At 61.0% G+C, this 24121-nt stretch overlaps 2 protein-coding genes across 26 annotated transcripts in view; one reads left to right on the top strand and one right to left on the bottom strand.

The window, feature by feature from the left end:
* The window catches only part of TSC2 (TSC complex subunit 2), a 37327-nt gene extending 26438 nt beyond the window's left edge, over nt 1–10889 (top strand). For 4 of the 18 annotated variants that reach the window (XM_033839632.2, XM_033839628.2, XM_033839637.2 and 1 more), the window contains 16 exons: nt 15–179; nt 329–481; nt 620–732; nt 1286–1501; nt 2841–3044; nt 3756–3824; nt 5085–5215; nt 6160–6659; nt 6924–6999; nt 7264–7350; nt 8265–8451; nt 8651–8790; nt 9919–9997; nt 10067–10158; nt 10248–10346; nt 10495–10889. In XM_033839632.2, the coding sequence (XP_033695523.1) occupies nt 15–179; nt 329–481; nt 620–732; nt 1286–1501; nt 2841–3044; nt 3756–3824; nt 5085–5215; nt 6160–6659; nt 6924–6999; nt 7264–7350; nt 8265–8451; nt 8651–8790; nt 9919–9997; nt 10067–10158; nt 10248–10346; nt 10495–10665 (2482 nt within the window). In that variant the 3' untranslated portion in view covers nt 10666–10889. Of the gene's footprint in view, nt 1–14; nt 180–328; nt 482–619; nt 733–1285; nt 1502–2840; nt 3045–3755; nt 3825–5084; nt 5216–6159; nt 6660–6923; nt 7000–7243; nt 7351–8264; nt 8452–8575; nt 8791–9918; nt 9998–10066; nt 10159–10247; nt 10347–10494 lie in introns of those variants that run through there. The other 14 variants (XM_033839633.2, XM_033839629.2, XM_073792434.1 and 11 more) reach the window with 11 other exon arrangements.
* Nucleotides 10886–24121, bottom strand: part of PKD1 (polycystin 1, transient receptor potential channel interacting) — a 47419-nt gene continuing 34183 nt past the window's right edge. For 4 of the 8 annotated variants that reach the window (XM_033839620.2, XM_073792429.1, XM_073792428.1 and 1 more), the window contains 23 exons: nt 23844–24096; nt 23545–23740; nt 21829–21999; nt 21605–21748; nt 21298–21508; nt 21073–21199; nt 19849–19965; nt 19718–19767; nt 19323–19507; nt 19139–19232; nt 16645–16734; nt 16152–16264; nt 15868–16070; nt 15598–15792; nt 15045–15184; nt 14573–14685; nt 14168–14315; nt 13917–14042; nt 13474–13648; nt 13104–13394; nt 12895–13029; nt 12515–12820; nt 10886–12419 (listed from right to left, as the gene is read on the bottom strand). In XM_033839620.2, coding sequence (XP_033695511.1) covers nt 11946–12419; nt 12515–12820; nt 12895–13029; nt 13104–13394; nt 13474–13648; nt 13917–14042; nt 14168–14315; nt 14573–14685; nt 15045–15184; nt 15598–15792; nt 15868–16070; nt 16152–16264; nt 16645–16734; nt 19139–19232; nt 19323–19507; nt 19718–19767; nt 19849–19965; nt 21073–21199; nt 21298–21508; nt 21605–21748; nt 21829–21999; nt 23545–23740; nt 23844–24096 — 4057 coding nt within the window. In that variant the 3' untranslated portion in view covers nt 10886–11945. Of the gene's footprint in view, nt 12420–12514; nt 12821–12894; nt 13030–13103; nt 13395–13473; nt 13649–13916; nt 14043–14167; nt 14330–14572; nt 14686–15044; nt 15185–15597; nt 15793–15867; nt 16071–16151; nt 16265–16339; nt 16735–19138; nt 19233–19322; nt 19508–19717; nt 19768–19848; nt 19966–21072; nt 21200–21297; nt 21509–21604; nt 21749–21828; nt 22000–23544; nt 23741–23843; nt 24097–24121 lie in introns of those variants that run through there. The other 4 variants (XM_033839624.2, XM_073792430.1, XR_012326144.1 and 1 more) reach the window with 4 other exon arrangements.

The following is a 24121-nucleotide window of genomic DNA, read 5'->3' as shown; positions in this document are numbered from 1 at the left end:
ACTCCTCCCTCCAGCAGGATCCAGACATCTCTCACGAGCGCCAGCTTGGGGTCTGCAGATGAGAACTCAATGGCCCAGGCTGACGACAACTTGAAAACTCTCCACCTGGAGCTCACAGAGACGTGTCTGGACATGATGGCCAGATACGTGTTCTCCAACTTCACGGCGGTCCCCAAGAGGTGCGAGTCGGGCTCCAGGACTGGGGCAGGGCAGGAGGGCAGGGCCTAGCTTTTCTTCTATGACTGCACTTGGTCAAAGGGGCAGCAGGAGTGGCACGTGGGACTTCTTCTTGCGGGTGAGGTATTGACCAACATTCCTATGCTTTCAGGTCCCCCGTGGGAGAGTTCCTCCTGGCAGGTGGCAGGACGAAAACCTGGCTGGTTGGGAACAAGCTTGTCACTGTGACGACGAGCGTGGGGACTGGGACCCGGTCTCTGCTGGGCCTGGACTCAGGAGAGCTGCAGGGGGGCCCAGAGTTGAGGTGACCACCTTTCTGCCCCTGCCTGCCTGACCTTGATGGTGGCTGTCCTGAGCCCAGGCCTGCATGAGACAGTGTCGTGCTGGCCTGGAGCCCCTGGAATACCTTGGTTACGCTCTGTGGTGACCCTTCTGTCCTCAGCTCTGACCCCAGTGTGCACGTGAGACAGACAAAGGAGGCACCAGCCAAGCTGGAGTCCCAGGTTGGGCAACAGGTGTGCCGTGGAGCCCGGGACCGGGTCCGCTCCATGTCTGGTGAGCCTCTGCCTCTGCCCACCCTGCCTCCCTCCTGGGTGCCTCTGCGAGTCCCTGTGCTCAGGAAGGTCCTGGGAGCTGAGGATCAAGGTGGCTGGCTTTATTTAGGCCTGCTCCAATTTTTGAATAACTAAGAGTGCTGTCCGTGAGCCCTTGTCACGGGGTTGGGGTGTGGGGGGACATGACCTCCTGTGCAGCTGTGGCACGAGGCCTACTTGCCGCTGGAGGCCTGTTCTCGTGGTCAGTGTTTCTTATGAGCCCTCAGCAGTCCTGGCCCTCAGCCCAGCTCACCCCTTGAGCTTTTTACTCTACTGTAGCTGAAATGAGCCATGGTCTGACTATGGGACAGGTGATGGGGGCCCTTCCTGCTGCCCTGGGTCCGCCAAGGCCGACACTGACACTGGAAGAGGGCCATGCCTGGGGATGGCTGAGCTGCCTCTGGGCACTAGCTCAGGGCTTGGCCAGCCCAGGCCCCAGGTGGAGCAGCCAGGCCTTGCCAGTGGCTTTTCCACTGGGTGGTGGTGGTCACCAGCCCTCCTGCTCTCCTCCTCAGGGGGCCATGGCCTTCGAGTTGGTGCCTTGGATGCTCCAGCCTCCCACTTTCCTGGCAGCCCTGCTTCCCCGGGCTCACAGACTGCTCCAGCCAGCAAGCCCGAGAAAGCCTCAGCCAGCACCCAGCTACCGGCACAGAAGGAGAAGACAAACCTGGCGGCTTACGTCCCCCTGCTGACCCAGGGCTGGGCAGAGATCTTGGTCCGGAGACCCACAGGTACCCCAGGGGTGGACCTGCGCTCAGCTGTCCTGGGCCGCTGTCAACCCGTAGTGTGGGACAGTTACATAAAGACTCTGGACACACAGAAGCCAGTGGCAGGCAGACTGGGCCACGGGAGCAATTTGGAGGTGACTTTTGAGCCGAGTCCCCAGAGAGGAACAGTGAGGGGAGGTCCCATGGCTAAGTGAGGAGAAGGTCTGTCCTGGTCTGCTCAGGCTGCCATAACGAAGCACCACAGACTGGACAGCTTAAACAACAGAATTTATTTCCTCCCAGCCCTGGAGCCTGGAAGTGCAAGGTTAGGTTGTCGGCAAGGCTTGTTTCTCCTATCCTCTCTTCTTGGCTTTTAGATGGCCGTCTCCTCACTGCATCCTCACGCGGTTGTCCCTCTGTGTCTTAATCTTGTTTTAAGGATATCAGTCAGAATGGATTAGGGTCCATCTGTGCGATCTTATTTTACCTTAATCACCGCTTTAAAGAGCCTGTTTCCAAATGCAGTCGTTTTCTGAGGTCCCAGAGGTTAGGGCTCCAACACGTGAATTTGGGGGGACACAACTCAGTCCACGACAGGGCCATTTCAGCCAAGGCCCAGAGCCTGGGAGGAATCTCAGGTGCAGTGTGGGGCCAGTGGTGACCGAGTGGTGAGGAGAGGGATGGGGTGCTGGCCCCATGGAGGCCTTGCGTGCTGGGCTGTGGGGCCGTGGGGGTCGGGGCAGGGAGAGGCTCCTCGTGTGTGTTAGCCCAGTCCTCCCGGTTCCTGTGAGGGCATGGCCGTGGGGGAGGCAGGAAACCAGGTGGGCTGGGAGGAGGTGGACTGAGGTCAGATGAGATGCTGGGATGTGAGGCTGCTCAGTGAGGAAGGTCAAGTCCAAGCGTGGTCCTCTGGGCCTGGAGGGGAGAGTGGACAGAGCCCAGAAGCCTCTCTGAGCCCCACCCAGAACCCCCCTTTGGGGAGGAGTCTGCTGCGCTGAGTTGCCTTGGCTGCTCGCCCTCTGGCCCTGAGCCTGGCTGAGCCTGTCCTGAGTGTGGGAACTGCCCTGGGGCAGCAGGTGCTGTGAGCTAAGGGCCCCTCGTGCTTGTCACTGAGGCTAGTGACCACTGGTGGCTGCCCTGACCTCAGGGCCGGGGCAGGGGGACTGGGGGTGGGAGCGTCAGGGCAAGGCCAGGGGCGTGCCTTGCCTGGTCCCCCCACCATTACTCCCTGGTGGAGCACGAGTCATGCTCCCTAAAGGCCAGCGTGGCTGGGGCTGCCTGGGGAGGTCCGGGAGGGGATGGCTGTTCGGATGCGCTGGGCCCGAGCCCTGAGCCCTGTGGGGTGCTGGCTGCCCCTCTGCAGGGAACACCAGCTGGCTGATGAGCCTGGAGAACCCACTCAGTCCCTTCTCCTCGGACATCAACAACACGCCCCTGCAGGAGCTGTCCAATGCCCTGATGGCCGCCGAGCGCTTCAAGGAGCGTCGCGACACGGCCCTCTACAAGTCGCTGTCGGTGCCGGCGGCCGGCTCAGCCAAGCCCCCCCCACCCCCACGCTCTAACACAGGTGAGCGCTGGCCTCTCGCCCACCTGGTGTGCCCTGTCTGATGGCAGATGCGCCTGGGGTGGGGTCCTGAGCCTTGGTGCTGCCAGCCTCAGGCATTGGGAGAAGGCTGGCCGTGGGGGGATGCCCATTTCCAGAGAGCGGGGACTGCTCCTGCAGGGGCGACCTTCTTCTTTGGAGGCGCGGTACCATGAATCGGTGGGCTCAAGGCCCTGCTCAGCTGGCCCTACTCATGGGGTGGACACGGGCAGGGCCAAGCGAGGCCTTGGTTCTGCACCTCCTCTGGGTGCCTGGTGCCAAGGGTTCCAGGAGGCTGCCACACTTCTGCTTGGGTTTGGGTTTGGGTTTGGGTTTGGGTTTGGATGCGCCGAGCATACCTGAGCCTGCCTGCGCCTGCCTGCGCTCTCATGGCCCTGCCCAGCTGGGCCCATGCTGTCCTTCAACCCCTGGCCTTCCCTGTGGCCAGATGACACTTAGAGGCTGAGGACCTCTACTCACGAGAAGGAGGGATGCACTCCCGCCAGATGTTCGCTCAAGCAGCTTGGAGAGCTGGGACCCGTGTGTGCCACACCCGCCCCTCCAGCCGATCGCTGGCCCTCCCCTCTCTCTCTCCAGGCTCTGGGTCTGTGCAGGACTAGTGGTGCCTGTGCTCTCTGCTCGACCTGTGCGTAGTCTCTCCTTCTGCTGACTGGCCGCTCACGGTTTCCCTTGCAGTGGCCTCTTTCTCCTCCCTGTACCAGTCCAGTTGCCAAGGAAAGCTGCATAGGAGCATTTCCTGGGCAGGTATTCGTGCGTCTCTTTAAGGAAAGCGGTGTTTGCTGCAGAGCACCACTCTGCCCCCTAGATGCTGACTCATCGTCCCTCATCCGCTCACCCCTCCATGATGGCACCTCAGCCTCTCGTCGCCCTCTGGGTGCAGGGCCCTGACTCGCACGAGGACATTGGTGCCGAATGCGTTTGCTTTGCCAGCGGGAACCCCCACTGTCTCGCGCTTTCATGGCTGAGCTCTGTTCCTGAGCCAGACAGGCCCTCCTAGCCCCTTCAGGCCTGAGGAGGTGACCTCGGGCAACTGAACCCCAGAGGCCGACGGAGGATAGCTCTTGGGGTACGAGCCTGGCTCTGGGCCTCGGCCGAGCTGCCCCTGCCCTGGCCCCTGGTGCTCTGACTGGCTTTGTGAATCCACAAATTGGGACGTGTCTACCTTTCACAGTAGGCTGGCCGAGGGCCTTGCAGACCGGCTTCTGGCCCGTGGCTCCCAGGCCCCGGCAGGGAGGGTGTGGCCTGCTCGGGGCTCCAGCCGCCCGGGCCCTATTGCATGGGCAGGAGCCAGCTAGGAGCGTGCAGTGGCAGAGGGGCTCTTATGGGCAGCTAATGGACTGCGCGTGTGCGGGGCTGCGTGTGGGCGGCGCTAACCCGGTTGCTTCTTCTCACCCCCCTCGCCCTGGTGCTGGCACAGGAAACGCGGCTTGGGGGCGTCATGCTCTCTCCTAAGTGCGCCCGGCTCGGAGTCGGCCTGGACTCGGAAGGCGAGCCTCCGCTCTCCAGAATGGCTCCTGAGCCTGTGTTCCCACACAGGGACTTTCCCGCTGCAGTCTTTCGACCGGGGCCAAGCAGGGAGGAGCTCTGGCTTCTCCCCAGTTCCTGAGGGCTGGTGTAGGCATGCCCTCCTCCTGAGCGGAGGCCCCGTCTCAGGCGGGGCGGGGGGTGGGGGGCTTCCTCATGGGAGTCCGGCCTGCCCTTGCCCACCTGCCTTGCTGAAGGAGCAGAGGTGGCTTCTGTGGACACTGGGGTGGATGGGTGGGGACTAGAGGAGGCAGATGTCCTCTCATCCTGACCCCTGGGAGCCCATGTAGGAGACACCCTGTGTTAGGGCTCATACCCAGGGTGCTCAAGAGTGCCCTCCTCCAGCTGGCTCGATGGGAGGGGGTGGCCCTGCTGGGGGGCCACTGTGCCCTCTCGTGGGGGAAAAGCTGGTACCCCTGAGGCCACGTGAGCTCCTGGCGGCCGGGCTGGCACCCAGCAGCACCGTGTGTGTCTTTCCAGACTCTGCAGTAGTTCTGGAGGAGGGAAGTCCAGGCGAGGCTAGTTTGCCAGTGGAGCCCCCCGAACTGGAAGACTTTGAGGCAACCCTAGGCACAGACGGGCGCTATCGGCACGCTGAAGCTTTCAGCAGGGTGAGTGCAGCTGGGGACCAGAGCCGGCCTGAGGGTCCCTGTTGGTGCTGCCATCTGGACCTCCATGGCCAGGCAGGCCTCTAGACCTCAAGCCCAGCTACTGGGGCGGGGGGGGGTCGGGTGGGAGGCGGGGGCTGAGGCAGGGGCTGAGTCGGGGGTGGGGGCAGGTGTGGGACCTCCACCTTACGCTTTGTGGCACATCACTGATTTGCTCTGAACTCTAGAAAGTTTTTCCACTGTTCCGCCCACCCCATCCCCTTGCCTTTTCTTATCTAAAAAAACGGCTAGATGTTCTACCAAGTCCCTGCTGTAAGACAGTGTGGGGTTTTCCAGTGGTCTACCCAGGGATATAGCTTCTCATTGCTGGTATCCTTTCGTCTGCGAGGCTCTTGTCTCCTCTGCTGAGCGTGGGGCACAGGGAGGTGCTTTCAGGGGATGGGGGGACCATCAGTTCGGTGCTGGGCAGCTCCATGGCCCTGGGCTGGAGGATGGGTGGGGCCTTGTTGCCTCCAGGTGGGATCAGTGGTGCCTCTTTTTTTTTTTTTTTTAGTATATTGAATTTTCATTGTTGTTGGTTTTTTTAAATTTATTTTTGGCTGTGTTGGCTCTTCGTTGCTGTGCATGGGTTTTTCTCTAGTTGCAGCGAGCGGGGGCTACTCTTGGTTGAGGTGCGCGGGCTTCTCGATGTGGTAGCTTCTCTTGCTGTGGAGCACAGGCTCTAGGCGCATGGGCTTCAGTAGTTGTGGCTCGCGGGCTCTAGAGCACAGGCTTAGTAGCTGTGGCGCACGGGCTTAGTTGCTTCGTGGCATGTGGGATCTTCCCAGACCAGGGCTCGAACCTGTGTCCCCTGCATTAGCAGGAGGATTCTTAGCCACTGCGCCACTAGGGAAGTCCCCTCAGTGGTGCCTCTTGATGAAGATTTTCTTTGGATATACTCTTTGCAGTCATCTTCGACCTCCAGCCAGGAGGAGAAGTCATTCCACGCCGAGGAGTTGGCTGCTGGGGGGATCCCCATCGAGCGGGCCATCTCCTCTGAGGGCTCCCGGCCCTCTGTGGAGCTCGCCTTCCAGCCCTCGCAGCCCCTGAGCAAGTCAAGCTCATCGCCTGAACTACAGACGCTGCAGGACATCCTTGGGGACCCTGGGGACAAGGCTGATGTCGGCCGGCTGAGCCCTGAGGCCAAGGCCCGGTCACAGTCAGGGATCCTGGACAGGGAAGGTGCTGCCTGGTCAGCCCCAGGCGAAGAGAGCCAGGGCCAGGGTCCCACCCAGCCTGAGGGTCCCTTGCCTTCCAGCTGTCCCCGCTCCCCCAGTGGGCTGCGGCCTCGAGGCTACACTATCTCTGATTCGGCCCCGTCACGCAGGGGCAAGAGGGTGGAGAGGGACGCCTTCAAGAGCAGAGCTGGGACCTCCAATACCGAGAAGGTGCCGGGTATCAACCCTAGGTGAGCCTCGCCCTCCTGGTGGGAGTGCCCGGATGTTCCCTGTGGGGACGTGGTGCCTGAGGGGCCCAGGACAGAGCAGGCTGGGGTACAGGTCTGCACATCCTCTGCCCCGTGGCTGCTCGGAGCCACAGGAGAGAGTAGCTCCTTGGGTGATGAGGCTCGGGCCCTGCTGCTCTCCACATGGGCTGTGACCGTATTGGCTGAGACCCTGAACCTGGGCTTGTAGCTCCAAGCCCAGCCCCTATCATCTCTCTTCCCCTGCAGCTTTGTGTTCCTGCAGCTCTACCACTCACCTTTCTTCGGTGATGAGTCCAACAAGCCAATCCTTTTACCCAATGAGGTAGGCGGGCCCTCTCTCCCCTCAGGGTCCCCCTGGAGCCTGGCTGGGGGTGCACAGTGGGATGATGCCCCAGGGCTGGGCAGTGGGGGCTATAGCCCAGGCTCGTGGAGGGCTAGGGCCTCAGGTCCCCACGGCAGCCTGCGGTAACCTGCCTGCGTGAGGAGAGGCCTCTCCTGGACAGGCATTGGGCTGGGGCTTGCTGGGCAGGGCTGGTGGTAGGGGACAGCCTCTGCCCTGGGCTCAGGCAGGGCTCTGTGGCTACAGTCTTTTGAGCGGTCAGTGCAGCTCCTTGACCAGATCCCATCGTATGACACACACAAGATCGCCGTCCTGTACGTGGGAGAAGGCCAGGTGAGGCTGCCAGGCTGGCAGGGGCCAGCCTGCATGCTGGGCAGAACTGGGCGTCCACCCCACTGGGGCGGGGGGGTCTGGGCCCTTGTCCTCCGCAGAGCTTGGTCACTGCAGGGCCGCTGGAGTGTCGGGTGCCCATTGAGCTCCGTGCCAGGGATCCAGGAGTGAGAGTGACAGATAGTGTGTGAGCACGTGGTGCACGGAGTGGCGAGGACTGAGGAGGAGGAGGAGGTGGCGGGTCCAGGGAGCCTGCGCAGGTGTGAGCGACACGCTTTTCATGTCGCTGATCCGAGGGAGGTGACATGGAGTGCAGACGTGGAAGAAGTGAGGGAGGCGAGCGCACATGCAGGTGGGGGCGGCATAGTGCGCTCCTGGGCCAGCGCAGAGGGGAGGGGTGCCGGGCGGGGTGGGGGCGGGAAGTGGGGCTGTGGTAGGAACTCAGCACCCAGTGAGATGGGAGGGCCTCAGGTGGTTCCAAGCGAAGGGTTCAAGTTGACTCGACCTGAGTCTCAAAAGCACCCTCCGGCTGAGGCTGAGAACTGGCAGAGGTGCAGCAGTGGGTGGAGTGAGAGGCAGGTTGGAGGAGCAGGGACAGAGGGGTGCCGAGGGCTCTGGGTGTGTTCTGAAGCTGAGCTGGCCCAGTTTAGTGACAGGCTAGTTACGAGAGAGTGGGGGAGCGGGGTGACACACCTGGGCAACGACGGGAATGAAGCTGCCTCACCCTGAATGAAGCTTCCTCGCCAAGTCGGGTCGATGGCAGAAGTGGGGCTGTCTGCCCAGCCACACCAGTCACCCCTCCTCTGGGTCCCCAGCAGCAACAAGCCCTTGGGGTCCTGAGAGCCAGGGAGGGGCAGCATGTGGCTGGGGGGTGGCCTGGGAGCAGGTGCCACCGTGCCCCGCTTGTCTCCCTGCAGAGCAACAGTGAGCTCGCCATCCTGTCCAATGAGCATGGCTCCTACAGGTACACAGAATTCCTGACGGGGCTGGGCAAGCTCATCGAGCTCAAGGACTGCCAGCCGGACAAGGTGTACCTGGGCGGCCTGGACGTGTGCGGCGAGGACGGCCAGTTCACCTACTGCTGGCATGACGACATCATGCAAGGTGTGTGCCCTCCCCCGCCCGCTCCTCCCAGCTCCTGCAGGCCCTCAGGAGCCTCCGGAGAAACCTAGCCCTCCTCTCAGGGGCACTGAGGGCTGCACCCACTGCCACCTGTCCTGGCCCCCAGCCTCAGCCTGAGGAGCCCTCACTGGCACCCTGCCTGGGTTGGCGCCACCCCGCTCAGCTCCGCTCCGCCCTGCAGCCGTCTTCCACATCGCCACCCTGATGCCCACCAAGGACGTGGACAAGCATCGCTGTGACAAGAAGCGCCACCTGGGCAACGACTTCGTGTCCATTGTCTACAATGACTCTGGCGAGGACTTCAAGCTCGGCACCATCAAAGTGAGCAAGGGGCCCAAAGGGCAGGTGGGCGTGGATCTGGGCCCCAGGCTGGAAGCCGGATCTCTCTGGGCAAGTGCCCCCTGTTCTGTGTTGAGCAGAGATAGCGAGCTTCGCTGGGTCAGCGTTGGTGACATCACGACCCGCTTGTGTAACCCCCTGAGGTGGCGGGCCCCCACCTGGGCCGTGTCCTCTTCTGTGATGAGGACAATACCCGTTGGTTTCCTCTTGGAGCCGTGCACTGCTGTGGGTTTTGTGCGACTGTGCTTGGCGGGTGCACGGCAGGTGGTGGGTACGCAGCGTTTGCTTGTAACAACCCTGAGCCCTGTCCCCCAGTCCGTCCCTCATGTCGTCGCTCAGCGGTTGGGCTGGGCCTGGTATCACCCGCTTTCCTAGAGGAAGTCGCTGGGGCTCGAGGTCCCATGGGGAGGAGGCGGGCTCAGTGCAGGTGGCTTGTCACAGGGTGGCCATGTGTGGATGAGCTGCAAGGCCGAGTGGGCAGGTGCCTGGCGCAGCCCAGGGTCTGAGGTGCCAGTGCTCAGGGGCGTTGGGATTTATTCTGAGTGCATTGAGCAGCCTTGCAGGAGGTCACTGAACACAGACCCCCTGAGGTTTGGGGCAGAGACTCTGGTAGAGGCAGGAGTGTCTGGGGAGGCCGAAGTGGGCCTCCTGCATTGTAGAGCTGTTGGGGGGGGGGGCGGGGGACACACACAGACACACAGACACACAGACACACACAGACACACAGACACACACACACACACCCCTCAGAGGGGCCTGAGGTGTGGATGCTCCGTGTGCCATCCTGGGCGGCCCAGGAGCTCCACATTGCTACTCTCAACCAACAGTGAGGCAGGTGTCTCCTGGGCAGCACAGAAGCCCTGGGCAGTGTGGAGGGATTGGGAGCTGTGTGACCGTCTGGCTTATGCAGGCTGTACGTGAGGCAGTAGAGGGGTGACAGGGTGGTGGCCCCCAGGCCAGGTGAGAAGTAAGTGTGGGTGTGCAGGTGGCGGCTACATGTGCTGAGTTAGCGAGCATCTAACCAACGAGCCAGCTGCCCTCCTGGGCTAAGTGTGGGGTGGCAGAAAGTGGCCCTTGGTGCTGGGGTGACCCCTGCTCTTGTCCGGGCAGGGCCAGTTCAACTTTGTCCACGTGATCATCACTCCCCTGGATTATGAGTGCAACCTGGTGTCGCTGCAGTGCAGGAAAGGTGAGGCGCGGGGCCAGGTGGGGAGGCACCCGGGGCTCTGAGCCCCACATGAGTGCTGTGTCTCCCCAGACATGGAGGGCCTCGTGGACACCAGCGTGGCCAAGATCGTGTCCGACCGAAACCTGCCCTTCGTGGCCCGTCAGATGGCCCTGCACGCAAATGTGAGCAGAGGTGGCCCCCGGGAGGTGGGTGGGACAGGCCCACAGGTGCCACCTGTGCAGGGCTCACTGTTCTGCCCTCCCCACCCCAGATGGCCTCGCAGGTGCACCACAGCCGCTCCAACCCCACCGACACCTATCCCTCCAAGTGGATTGCCAGGCTCCGCCACATCAAGCGGCTCCGCCACCGGGTAGGGAGGTTGGGCCATGGGCATGCTGGGCATTGGGGGTGGGGGCGCTCCCTCAGAGACGTGATGGCTGACTGGGGGTGCTGGTATCCAGCCTGGGGAGCATGTGTCGCCCCTCCTGGACTTGCTGCTGAAGCTCCCTCTCCCTCAGATCCGTGAGGAAGCCCACTACTCAAACGCCAGCCTGCCCCTGTTGCAGACTCACCCTCCTGGCCACGCCAAGGCCCCCACGCAGGCCCCAGCTGAGTCCACGCCCACCTACGAGACAGGCCAGCGGAAGCGCCTCGTCTCCTCCGTGGATGACTTCACTGAGTTTGTGTGAGGCTGCACGGGGGCTGGTGCCTGGTCCTGTTGGGGCTTCTCTGAGATGCTGAGCACGTGCCTGGGCTCCCCCAGCTGTCACCTGAGCAGCCGTGCTGCCGGACTCTCCCTGCCCCCATGAGGCACACTGGGTGGTATTTATTTGTGCAAATAAAGTGCTGGTGTGGCCCAGGCCTGTGTGCGTGGACACAGACACCGGAGTGGACACGGACACTGGAACGGTCAGTCAACTCATTTATTTGACTTCGTCTGTTGGGTGGGGTGGGATCAAGGCTGTAGCTTTGGCCATGCCCACTGGAGTGGGGAGGGGGCCTGTCAGGCTGCTGTTGGGGCCTTGCCCTCAGGAAAGCCTCACATGTGCACTGTCATGCTCACCTCCCCTGGCCCGGGAGCCAGCCCCCGGGGAGAGATCTTTCCCCTTACCCACCCTAGGGCCCCGTGCCATGCACTGGTGCTGCCCCTCACCCAGACCCACCAGCAGGCCTGGGCAGGGGAGGAGAATAAGGCCATGGTGGTGACAAGAAGGGCCCGGGGTGGTTACACCCCTCCAACTGTCCTCTCTGCCCAGCACCTGCCCAAGGCCAGACTTGGAGCCAAGAAGTGGCTGTTGCTTCCCTAGCCGTGTGGGCAGGTGTCTGGGGAGGGAGGCCAGCTCTGCAGTCCCAGCTCCCCCTTAAGGTGGGTGACAGTGGGCACAGGCTGTTTCAGCCACCAGGCCCCTTGGCCCTATTGAAAAATAAAAGCGACGTACAAAAATATATACATTTTAACCCCACATAAATTACTGACAGACAATAGACACACAGCGGCAGCTGGAGGTGAATGCACTCAGCAGGGGGACAGAGGAGGTAATAATTTAGGGAGGAGGATGACAGGAGGTGCAGGTTCCATCCCCCATAGCCTGGATCCTAGCAAGGGGGAGATGTCTGCCCAGGAGGTGGGGCCGGGCACAGCCCGCTGTACCTGAGGACTTGGGAAATAAATTAGCATCTCAGAGGCCGGGCACTCAGTCCAATACTGTTGTGTCCTCCCACAGGGAACTGGGGAGGGGACCCTGGGTCCTAGCTGGCCACGCGGCCTCTTTAAAGTGCTGAAGCCCACAGAGAGACACAAGTGCTGCCTGCTCTCTGGGGGACCTGCGTGCAGCTGTTCTGCCTGGCCTGAAACCTCGAGGGTGGCAGAAGGTAATAATACTGAGCGGTGTCTGCTCTGGCTCTGAGGGGCCAGAGTGAAGCCACAGGCCCACCCCAGAGAAGAGGCATGAGCCCAGATCCCCTGGGACTAAGTGCTGCTGGGGTGGATCTTGTTCTTGGCCCGCAGGGATGCCCTGCTGGGGCCTATAGCCAAGCCAACGCCTCCACTGACCCGGACAAGGCGGCTGGGCAGGACTGGCCTCAGGCCTGGGGAGGGGCTAGGGGGAGGTGAGGCTGTGGGCCCGCTGCTCCTGCGGCCATGCAGGCTCTGCAGCCGCTGCTCCAGCTGGTAGACATCCTCCGTGGCCTGGTTGAGTCGGTCAAACTGGGCGAGTAGGGCCTCAAACACGGCTTGGAGACGGGAGGGCTCAGGTTCGGGCTCCCCTCGGGGCCCTGGCCGGCCCAAGCCCACGCTCAGCCCATCCAGCTGGCTGGAGGAGGTGGAGGGGCGGGAGGCGTCGGAGCCTCCGCTGGGTGGGGGCACATCCGGAGAAGACTTGGAGCCCCTGGATGAGCGGGAGGGCAGGGGCTCCATCCCTTCAAAGCGGACTTTGTGGCGGAACTGGGGGCGGCACAGGGGCTCGGTCAGTCCGGCTGCGCCCTGGGCTCAGCTGGGCCCAGGGTGCGTCCCTCTCCCCCCCACTGGGCCGTACCCACCTCCTTGACTTTGCTGAAGCCCATCCAGAGGCGCAGCCGGCGCAAGAACAGTTCCACCATCTCGTAGTCCTGCGGCTCCCAAGCTGGGCGGTACAGCTCCCCACGCAGAGCGTGGTACCGCCACCGCAGGAGGACTGCCCCCAGCCTCAGGGCACCCCACAGCCGCAGGGCCCAGAGCCCCGTGCATAGCACAGGGGACAGGCGCCAGGACTCCGCAGGGCACAGGGCAGGACCCCCAGCCTCGGGACACAGCACCAGGAGGGCCCGGGCAGCGCTCCGAAGTGAGTCCACGCAGGAGGAGACCAACTGTGGGGAAGGCGGCATGAGTGAGGCGCGGCCTGGGCTAAACCACCCTCTCCGATGGCCCCACTGGCACCTACCAGGACAGCCAGTTGCGCGTAGGCCACGGCGAGCACCACCAGGCCTAAGGCCGCCCCCACGAGCTCTGGCAGGGCCCGGCACAGCGTCTTGCCGAAAACCGACCACTGGCGCACAAAGCGCAGCTGCTGGGCAGCCTGTGGACAGAGGGCGTCAGCCTACCGACCCCGCCAACGCCGGCTCGCCCCGGGCACACCGGCCCAACACTCACCTTGACCAAAAGCAAGAAGAGCAGCGAGGCGGTCAGGCCGCGGGCCACGGCGCTCAGCTGTGCCACCTGCTCGAAGCTGGTAAAGCGGCGCGGGCGGCCGCGCAGGAAGCGGGTCCACTGGCGGTCAGCGGCGCCCAGCTGGGCCAGGCGCACCAGCGCTGCAGCCGCCGTCAGCGCCACCAGCAGCCACCGCGCCCAGGTCCCAGGCCGCGTGGCGCGCGCACGCCCCTCCCTGCGCCAGGCGCCCACCTCAGCCGCGGAGAAGTACACAGCGAACAGCAGCAGGCTCACCTGTGGGGGCGGGGCCGGGGAGGGGTCAGGACAGGGGCGGAGCCATCCGGGGCCGGGGCGGGGCCGGGGCGGGGCCTACCGAGGTGAGCAGCGGCAGCGAGAGGCCAGCGCTAAGGCGCCGCAGCGCGAACGGGCGGACGCTGAGCGCCGCTACGGCGTGTCCGGCCGCCGGGAACTCCAGGCGCAGCGTGACGGCGGCGTGCAGCCCCACCGCCGGGCTGTAGTGCGTGAGCTCCACGAACACTGCACGGCTCCTGCGCGGAGGGCCCGGAGTCAGACGGGGTGGGAAGGAAGGGGACGCGCCAGGAGAAGCCGATGCGCTCGCAGAAGAGGCTTGGGGTCAGGTTGTTGGGAGGGTGAGGCGTGCACTGGGGAGGCCGCGGGGCTGCAGGCGGGCTCGCTGGGCTCCTTCAGGGGATGATAAGCAGCAGCGAAGCTGGGCGCAGGAGTGAGCCAGCCCGCAGATGTGACTGATGTGCACAGTGGGCGGGGTTCGGGAGGGGCTGAGGGCAGGGCGCCCACCTGTTGTCGATCCAGTTGTGCAGCTGCAGGAAGCCCAGCTGCGCGCGGCTCTCTTCCAGGCTGGGCCCCAGCTCCTGCACGTAGCCCCCGCTGTCATACACGGCACAGGAGCCCCAGTACCAGACGCTGCCAGGGAGGAGGACAGTGTCAGAGCCGGCGCCATGCAGAACGTGGGAGTGGGCTGGAACGAGGGGCTCCTCTGGGGAACTCCCCCTGCCCCCTGGGCACCCTGACCTGCCCTCCGTGCTCACCCCAGCAGGTCTGGCGCCGAGTAGGCCCACATCTCAGAGCCGTTGTGGGCAGCACTCCCCCAGCCAATGCCGTAGTCGCTGGTGCTGAAGCCCCCTGAGGCTGCTAAGCATGTAGGGGCCCCTGAGCCAGGAGGGTCCAGGCAGAGCGCTGAAAGCAGAGGGCTGGGGAATGAGCCCGGCCAAACCAGGAGCATTGACTGTTCACCAGCCTCCTAGGCTGAGCTCTATGGGATCTCACCGAACCCTCCCAGCAGCCCAGAAGATAGATGTCACTGTCTCACCTACACATCGAGAAACTGAGGCAGGGAGGTCACCCAGCTAAGGGAGTTGGAACCAGACCCTGGCCAAAGGCTTCTCTTTGGAAAAAAGGATGGGTAAGTGGCAGGGTGCCCCACCCCAGCTCACCTTCCTGTAGCCGCACCTGCCGCAGTCGTGGGGGCCCCAGCTCTGGTCTCGACGGGTTCCCGTGGATGTAGGGGAGCAGCACGTGGGACATCCACGGCCAGAACTCATCAGACCTGACCACACCAGACAGAGTCACATGCTCCATCCTTCAGCTTCCGGTGCCCACCAGAGGTCAGAGGCCCAGACAGCATTGCTACTGCAGCCCCGGCCCAGCCAGGGGGAGGCGGCCAGTGCTACCCCAGGGGACGAGGCACAACCTGGTTCCTCAGCCAGGGTGTTGAGCAGTATCTGTGGTCTCTACCCATTGTCAGCAACACCCACTCCAGTTCTGACAACCAAAAATGTATTGAGGTACTTCCCGATATCCCCTAGGGGCTGGGTTGGACCAAGGACAGGATCAAGGTGGACCCTGGTCAGCATCAGCACCACCCTGGCCAAAAAGACCTGTGCCTGCATATCGGGGCGTCCATACCGGGTGATGGCCAGGAAGGCCTGGCTGTCCAGCTCCTGCTTGATGGCGCTCTGCAGGCGGTAGGCATGGTCGTGGCACGAGGTGTCCCCATAGTTGGCCAGCAGCGTCACCAGCAGGAAGAACATGTATACCAGAAGGCCCTGGGGGGCAGGGACGACCCGGAGTCAGCCGAATCCTGCCTGCCCCCACCCCACCCGTGACAGAGCAGGGCTTCCGGATGCTGGGCAGCAAAGTGCCCACAGCCAGGGGGCCTTGTGCTGAGAGCCAGGCCTGGGGGCAGACATGGTCCGTGAAGGCCAAGAAGCCGCACCAGGGCCCAGTGAGGCCAAGAAGGAGCAGGCATTTGAGTTGGGCAGGAGGATGGGCCAGGAGGTGATAGGAGGGAGTTGGGGTGGGGGCTGCAGAGCCCTACACCACCTGCTAAAGGGCCTTTGGTGGTCAGAAAGAGGGTGCAGGTGAGACTTTTGAGAAAGGCAGGACCTCCTGGAAGATGCTGCCCTGGCCAGGAGGCCAGAGAGGGAGGGCAGGTGCTGGCTGCGTGGCCTGAGCTCACCCTCAGCATCCTGTGCAGCCTCTTGACCTTTCGGGCTTCCTCCTTTGCCAGGAAGAGCGCAAAGCCATGGGGCGGCCGCACGCGGGGCACACGCTCGCTCACGGGCGTCACGGCTGGGCTTTCCACCAGCGTATCATCCTCATCAGGGTGCAGCCGCTTGGCCACCAGTGAGAAATACAGAGCTTCCAGCAGGACCTGGACCAGGGCTAGCATCAGAGGGGCCCATGGGTGCCAGAGGCTGGCAGCCTGGCCCCCCTGCATCCCACTTACCTTGAGTGGCTCCCAGCAGAGGAACGAAGCCAGGAAGCTGGAGCTGCTTGAGAGGAGCCACATGACAGACACGCTGGGGGGGAAGCCAGCGCCGACCCACCCTGACACCCCCACGGCCACGGCCACCAGGAGCAGGCTGAGCCCGTGGGCCAGGGGCGCACACCAGGCCGGCAGCAGTCGTTTCCGCAGACCCTCCACCAGCCCTGGGGAGGCAGACACAGACAGGTCATCAGCAGCACAGAGGAAGGGGTGGGGAGGGCCAACCTGGGGATTCGGGAGCGCACCTGTCCTGGACAGCTCTGCCGGCTGGGGCTGCTCCCACGTCAGGCTTGGGCTGGGCAGCCCCCTCTCCCCTGGCAGTATCAGCGTCTGATTCCTCTCACCAGGGGCACTGCACCTGAGGCACAGGCAAAGCAGCCAGCACTCACCTGTCGGCCCACACGCCACCCAAGGCGCGGCCAGCCCACCTCTCTGGGCCCGTCCATTCCCTTCTCCTGGTCCATGGAGAGAGAGGACACTGCCCCAAGCCAGGTGGAGATGGTGCTGAAGGCCAGAACACCACTGGTCACTCTGGGGAGGGGCCAGGTCACCTCCTCCGGGACCCGGTCCTCGCCTCACATCACTGTGACCTGTTGCCCCTCCAGCAGCCACCGCTCCAGCAGCCATCGCCCCCCACAGCGCCACCATCCGGCCTCCAGCCTGGTCCCCCAGCCTGATCTCTGTGCCAGCACACCAGGCCGCGAAACCAAAGACCGGCTTCTGGACAAGGAAACGTACGTGTGTCTTTCACATGCCGAGCTGCCTGTCTCTCCCGGCGCCACCCGACCTGACCTTCCGGGCTCCAGAGCTGCTACAGAGACAGGGCAGCTACAGGAGCCAGAGCAGAGAGGAGAGAAGGGGGAGAAAGAAAAGAGGGAAGATGGTGACAGCCATGAACTGGGGACAAAGTGCACACACTTAGCAGCGGGTCTGCACCACTGTGCCCTGAAGAGAATGGACCTCCAGACACGCCTGCCGCTGAGTGGCGGCAAACCTTTCTGGTTTTGTGCGTCTCCCAGGGAATAAAAGGCATTATGGCTTCTGGAGGTGGGACAGCACAGAGAGAACAGACATGAATATACAGGACACACTTTTCTCTTGAAATGGATTTTTCTGATTATAAAAGTAGCATAAACTATTTGTAGAAAATAGATTTCCATCATGCAAGGAACAGCAGTGTTAATAGTTATTTCTAGTCCTTTTTCTCTATGTGTGTTTACATTTTACATGCAGATAGAAACAAGTCGTATCGGGATCAGTGGTTCAGCTAGAATACATAGAGTTTGACATTTGACTCTAAGCTGCAGGAGAGCAAAGGCTATGTCTGATTGGGTTCACTGATTCCTTCGGTCACAACCAGCATGACGTCCCCTAACTAGATGCCAGGCCCTGCTCTACGCACTGAGACGAGCACAGTCCGTGTGCATGTCATGTGCACATGCTGGTGGGGGAAGCAGACAGAAAGCATAAGCGAAGCAGGGGAGGACACGGAGACAGAAGCCTGTTTCTGCCCTGCACGAGCACGCGCCCACATTCCCGTGCCTTTTACTTTATTTACACGGGGCAGGAAGGAAGGCTCTGATCAGGAAGTATCTGAGAGGAGACCTGAAGGAAGTAGAAGGTGAGGCTCCTGTCTTGGGAAGAACCCTCCAGGCAGAGGGAGCAGCAAATATAAAAGATGAGGACAGAAGAGCAACGGAAGCCACAGCCAAAGGAAGTGGGTGACGGAGGTGGCAAGAGAGGGACAGGGAGGGGGTGGGGCCAGATCAGGTGTGGTTGGGGGAGCATTGTGAGGACTGTGCCCAGTTGCAGCAGGTCACCTGCGGGATGGCCCCAGTGATGCTTTCCTCCTAACCAAGAGGATACTGTGGAAATGATTGTGTGTGAATAAGGGGCTGGGCCACAAAGGACACTATGGCTTCCACCTCGTTCTCCTGGACCACTCACTTTGGTCGCCATGTTGTGAGGACGCTCAAGCAGCCTAGTGCTGAGGTCCAGATGGCGAAGAGCTGAGGCCTCCCACCAACAGCCCATACCAATGTGCCCCCCTCCCCACCCCAGGAGGGCAGTGGCAGGGTCTGCTGCAGGGAGAAGGAAGGTGAGCTGTAAGGAAGGAACAGGACTCTGCTGAGTCAGCCCTGGAATGGTCCAGGCAGAGGATGATGTTTGGATGGTAGGTGCAAGGGCAGGTGGAGAGAAGGTCAGATTCCGAATCTGGAAAGTAGCAGACAGAATCTGTTAAAGGCTCGTGTGAGGAAGTACTTGAAAAGAGAGGAGTCAAGAATGAATCTAAGAGTTTTGTCTTGGTTGGTCCAAGAGTGCACCTGCCCTTTCCTGAGACATCTCGTGTTGCTGTGCAAGTCTGTGCTGCCCTGGACACTCAAGTGGAGAAGTTGCTTACTGGCAGGTGGATGTCTGGACCTGGGTGTCAGGGAGGGCTCTGGGCTGGAGATGGTGGGGTGGTCAGCTGCTAATTACTACCAGGGCTTCCTCATAGCATAGGTTTCCAAATTGATTGGCAATTCCTTCATTAAAATTCTATCACGGCATGGTTATCTGTCTTCGTTAAACAAATTGAGAAGCTTTACCTTTTTCTCTGTGTTCTGGGAAAGTTCGTATATCTCAGTAATTTTTGGTTGCTTGAAAATTAGAATAGTTAGAAGGAATGGAAATACGGATATTAAAGTAGGTACACATGAGAAAAGAGGTATGAGGTAATTCTATGTGAATCTTTGTTATTAAATTGGAAACCAGCCAAGAAGTTGAGACATTCTTAAAAACATAAAACTGAAGGGAATTCCCTGGCGGTCCAGTGGTTAGGACTCGGCACTTTCACTGCCAGGGCCCAGGTTCAATCCCTGGTCAGAGAACTAAGCCCCACCGTGCGGCCAAAAAAAAAGAAAAGAAAAACCATGAAATTGAAATAGAGTCAAAAGGAAAAACATTAACTATTTAAAAGGCTGCAACGACCCTGCATCATGGCAGGTTCTGCCATCCTCACACTGGTGGCCTTTTGTTACTCAAACATCCCTCCCTCCTGCCACCCTAAAGGGAACACTGGCTGGGCCCTGGTGACCCCACGAGGTCTTTCAACAGATGAGGGACTCTGAGGCCTAACAACTTCGCCCCAGCCCCACACTGGCTGGACAGCACGAGGGCAGGCCCAGACAGGGAGCAGGGTTACTTGGCTGGGCTCCCTGCTGCCCCCCACCCCCAGGAGCTGGGCACTCACAGGCCAGCGAGCAGATCTGTTTCTCCTTGAGTGTCCTGGGTGGGGGCCAGGCTGCCAGCCCCTTCAGCCAGGATCTGCCGGATCAGGTCTTCATCTGGAGGGAGCAAAATGTGTCAGCCCTGGAGCCTTCCCTCCTCCTGGGGGGAGCTGGGGGACACCACCCTCCCCACCCCTGCTCACCCACCTGAAGCTGAGAAGTATTTGGCAGGTGAGGAGGGGCTGACCAGGGAGAGACCGTCATCCTCCGGGCCCGGCGTGCGGCCCATCCGGCCCCGGGCCAGCCGCTGCAGGGTGCTGCCCATGACGGACGGGTCACTCAGCAAGTCTGGCCAACTGAGGGTGCCTTCGCTGGATGGCCAGCACACCAGGCTGCAGGCGACAGGTCAGCAAGGGGAGCCCAGAGGACGCGTCTGCACACATACCCAACCCAAGTCCCATCACACGTGGACATGCGGTGCTGCTGAGCAAACACTCCCAGGACAGCCCCACGACACACGGACGAGGACACGTGACGCGGCACATGCGAGGCGCAGCTGACCTACAGGAGAAATGGCTCACGTTTCCTCTAGAGACCCCCACCTTTTAGAATCCTCCACAAATAAGTCATGTTTCATTTGTCCAGCAAAGGCCTGTTGAGAAGCACAGAGGAAACCTGATTCCAGGCTGCCCAGAACACGACCCCATCCGGGCAGGCCCTGGGGAGCCCGCACCTCAGCGCCGAGTCCTGGGAAGGCAAGTACGGAGCTGTCCAGCACAGATGAGTCCAGGCAGCTGTCCATGTCCAGCGCCTGCGGCCCTGCTGGTGTGGGGCTCGGGCCCCCGGCCACCTGCAGGAGAGGCAGGCGGTCAGTGGGAGGCAGCTTGGGCCCCTGCTGTGGGGAGGCATGCTCGCTCCTGGCAGGCAGAGTCTAGAGCAGTGCTCTCCTGGAGAATGTTCTAGATGCACACATTCTACACCTTCATTGTCCATCACAGGAACTACCTGCCACATGCCAATGAAGAACACCTGAAGTGTGGCTGGTGTAATGGAGAAGCTGAAGTTTTAATTTTATCTAATTTTAATCAATTTAAATATAAACAGCCAGGGACTTCCCTGGTGGCACAGTGGTTAAGAATCCGCCTGCCAATGCAGGGGACACAGGTTCGATTCCTGGTCTGGGAAGATCCCACATGCCGCAGAGCAACTAAGCCCGTGTGCCACAACTACTGAGCCTGTGCTCTAGAGCCCGTGAGCCACAACTACTAAGCCTGTGTGCCACAACTACTGAAGCTTGTGTGCCTAGAGCCCACGCTGTGCAACAAGAGAAGCCACTGCAATGAGAAGCCCGTGGACCAAAACGAAGAGTAGCCCCCACTCGCCGCAACTAGAGAAAGCCTGCACACAGCAATGAAAACCCAACGCAGCCAAAAAAAAAAAAAAAAAAAAAAAATATATATATATATATATATATATGTATAAATATACACACACACACAGATATATATAAAAACAGCCACATACGGGAAATTCCCTGGCAGTCTACTGGTTAGGACTCCGTGCTTCCACTGCAGAGGGCGTGGGTTCGATCCCTATTTGGGGAACTAAGATCCTGCATGCCCCATGGCATGACCAAAAATTTAAAAAAAACAAAAAAAAAACCCTGCCCCCCCCCCCAAAAAAAACCCAGCCACATACAGCTAAGGATGTCCATTCTGGGTTCCTGGGGGAAATGCCACTTGTCATGGTATATGACCCTTTCTTATGAGACATGGGCATCAGCCAGTTCCCCAGCCAGTCCTGTTTGCTTCAGTGGTGTCAGCAGTGACCCCTGTTCACTCCTGATTCTGACACCCTGCATCTCTCCCCTGGCTCCTGACCCCTCTCTAGCTGCTATACTGAACAGCACAGCCCTTGGCAGGGGCAGCCGTGCCCATGCTCCAGGAGCCCCACCCACCTTGCTCCGGGACATCCGGAAGAGGAACAGGATGGCCAGGTAGACGGGGTAGACAACCAGGCTGGACACCAGGCCGACGGCAATGGTGTCGATGCTCAGTGGGATCAGACTGGACGCGGGCCTCACACTGTGGCAGGAGAGGAGAGACGGGCCGGCTTGGGGGGTGGGGCAGGAGGGGTTGGGGGTTGGGCAGAGAGAGGGCGTACCGACCCCCACAGCACCCACCTGTAGGTAGCATCTCCCACAGCACCGTACCACACGGCGTTGGCACCCAGGAAGAGGCAGATGAGGAGGACGCAGCACGTGGCTCGCTGGACACGTGTAAAGCGGCTCCGAGGTGGCCGGTCCCACATGGAGAGCCAGACATGTTTGTCAAAGAAGCCGCGCTGCAGTTCGGCCACCAGGAGGCGCTGGAACCGCTGCAGGGCCACATCACCTGGGCGGGGACAGGAGGGCTTCAGGAGATCCCAGGGCCAGGCGCCCCAGCCCCCCACCCCCACCCCATGGCCCCGCCACCGGGGCAGGGCCTTACTTGCCGCCAGCACCTCCTTCTCCACCAGGCCCCCGTTGGCCTCCGTCTCCACTGACAGCCAGTCGTTGACCAGGAAGAAGGTGCTGCGGGCGTTCTGCAGGTCCCTGACGATGATGTGCTGCAGGAACCAGGCGGGGCTCAGCCCTGCAGAGGGGAGGGGCAGGGTGGTCAGAGCTGGGTGGGGCAGCAGGGGGGTGGGGGCGGCAGCAGCGGGGCCCCCAGACCTTTGTTGTCATGCCACACGCGGATCTTCCACACGCTGCCCAGGCTGTGTGGGGTGGCGATCTGGAAAATGTCCAGGCTGTTGCGGTGGAAGGCTCCGTCCCCATCCAGGTGCCGGTGGCCGCTGCGGCTGTCCGCCCCGTACAGCATGATGCCCACATGAGCTGTGGTCCCTGAAGGACGTCAGAACAGGGGGCAGGACTCTGGGTTTGCCGCCCACCAGACATTGACCCCGGGCGGGTCTGCCCTGACAACCTTCCTTCGACAGGCACAGGCAGCCCCCACCCTGTGGCTCTGATACAAATGGATCTCAGTCGCCTCAAACCATTAAATGAACGGCCCCCAGTGACACAATTCAAATGCCAGTTGTGGTGGTGCCTTAACTACGAGTAACAGTGTGGAACGTGAAGGTGGCTGCCAGCCTTCAGTCCGCTACACAAGAGATGCATGTCCTGATGGGTGACATCACCTCTCCCAGAGGCTGCTGGTGACCAGTCACCATACACCTCTCAGTCCCCACACGGACCACCAAGTGCACAGCAGTGTTGCCCCATGTCCCCAGTGATAAACCTACACGACGTTTTATAAAAGTGGGTCATCAACACAGAGGACCAAAAAAAATTTAAAAACTAAAAATAAGGGGCTTCCCTGGTGGCGCAGTGGTTGAGAGTCCGCCTGCCGATGCAGGGGACACGGGTTCGTGCCCTGGTCCGGGAAGATCCCACATGCCGCGGAGCAACTAAGCCCGTGTGCCACAACTACTGAGCCCACGTGCTGCAACTACTGAAGCCTGCACACCTAGAGCCCGTGCTCCACAAGAGAAGCCACCACAGTGAGAAAGAAGCCCACGCACTGCAATGAAGAGTAGACCCCCACTCACCTCAGCTAGAGAAAGCCTGTGCAAGCAGCAACGAAGACCCAACGCAGCCAAAAAAAATTTTAAAGATAAAAGAGAGAACCAAGTGACAAAGATGAAAGCACAGCATAGAAATGAAAAATGGTACCAAGGAAGCGAAATTTGCATCAAAGGCAAACACACGACTGAAGAAACAGCCGACCACGGGGCCACTGTCGCTGCCGCTGCCCCAGGGGCTCTGGAGAGGCTGTCGCTGACAGCAAACTCACCAACATGAGTGAGAGCAATCGTTGAGACAAAAAGGACGAAGACGTCACATAGCAATGGATGCCAGCAAAAACTTCACGTGGAAAGAACTCTCAGAGGTACTTCACAGAGAGGAGAGCATGACAAGAGGTCGGCAGCGAAGTGTCCGCTGGCCGAGGCACAAAGATGCCCCCTCGGGTGGCAATTACAGATGAGAAGGCAAGTGCTGCTCAAACTACTCTTGGTAAGTTTCCCACAAACAAATAAGGCACTTTAGTTCTCAGCGTCTAACGCTTTATGTTACACTGTACTAACTCCACATCATCAAGTTACTTTCCACATTTTTAACCAAAATTCAAGAGCTTTTGATGTCTTGAAAACAATCTTTTCACCAGGACGACTTATTACCATTTAATAATCATTTCCCACACCAATCGTCAGGCTGTTCCACCCGGCTGCGCACGTCAGCGGCTGCCCACAGGGACTACGAGCCCACTGCATGCCCACAGGTGCAGATGAACGAGCTGCTGCTTGGCACAGCCATGGTGACCCAAACCCCTGCTGGAAGCCACCCCTCTATTACAAGAGTCCCAATCAGGAAGGCAGCCCCCCTCACCTGAGCCCCGGCCCCAGCCGGTCTTGACCAGGATCTCATACTTGAAGCGACCCCCCTTCCCGCAGAACGGGATGACGCGGACCCGGCTGATGTCCAGCTGGTCCAGCTTACGCAGGATCACAGCCGTGACCGCGTAGGTCACCAGGCACACAGTGCACGTCAGCAGGACGATGTAGTTCACGCTTGAGGCTGGCTCCTAGGGAGACAGAGCCATCAGGCCCCAGGGGCGCAGCCCAGCCCTCGCCTGCTCAGGGCGGAGCTGGGGCTCCCCAGAAGTCCAAGGATGCAGCACCACTCACGGGGAAGATGAAGTGGACGTGGCTGGGAGGCACAAAGAGACTGGCACCGAAGGCGGTGAGGTGGCGGGTGAGGCAGACAGCCTGGCTGGGCGAGGTCTCCTCTAGGGGCACGAGGCCCTCTGTCCGCCATGCCATCTCCTTCTCGCTGAAGTACTGGCAGAGGGACGTGTACAGACCCACGGACACCTCCAGTGCTGACCATCGGAAGTGGCTGGTCAGGTTCAGGTAGTAGCTAGCGCCCAGATCTCTGGTCCTGGGAGAATTGGGGGTGTCATGGC

Source organism: Tursiops truncatus, chromosome 15 (assembly GCF_011762595.2).
Source record: "Tursiops truncatus isolate mTurTru1 chromosome 15, mTurTru1.mat.Y, whole genome shotgun sequence".
Lineage (NCBI taxonomy): Eukaryota > Metazoa > Chordata > Mammalia > Artiodactyla > Delphinidae > Tursiops > Tursiops truncatus.
Note: the sequence above shows the minus strand (reverse complement) of the source record. Positions and strands in the feature narration are given on the sequence as shown.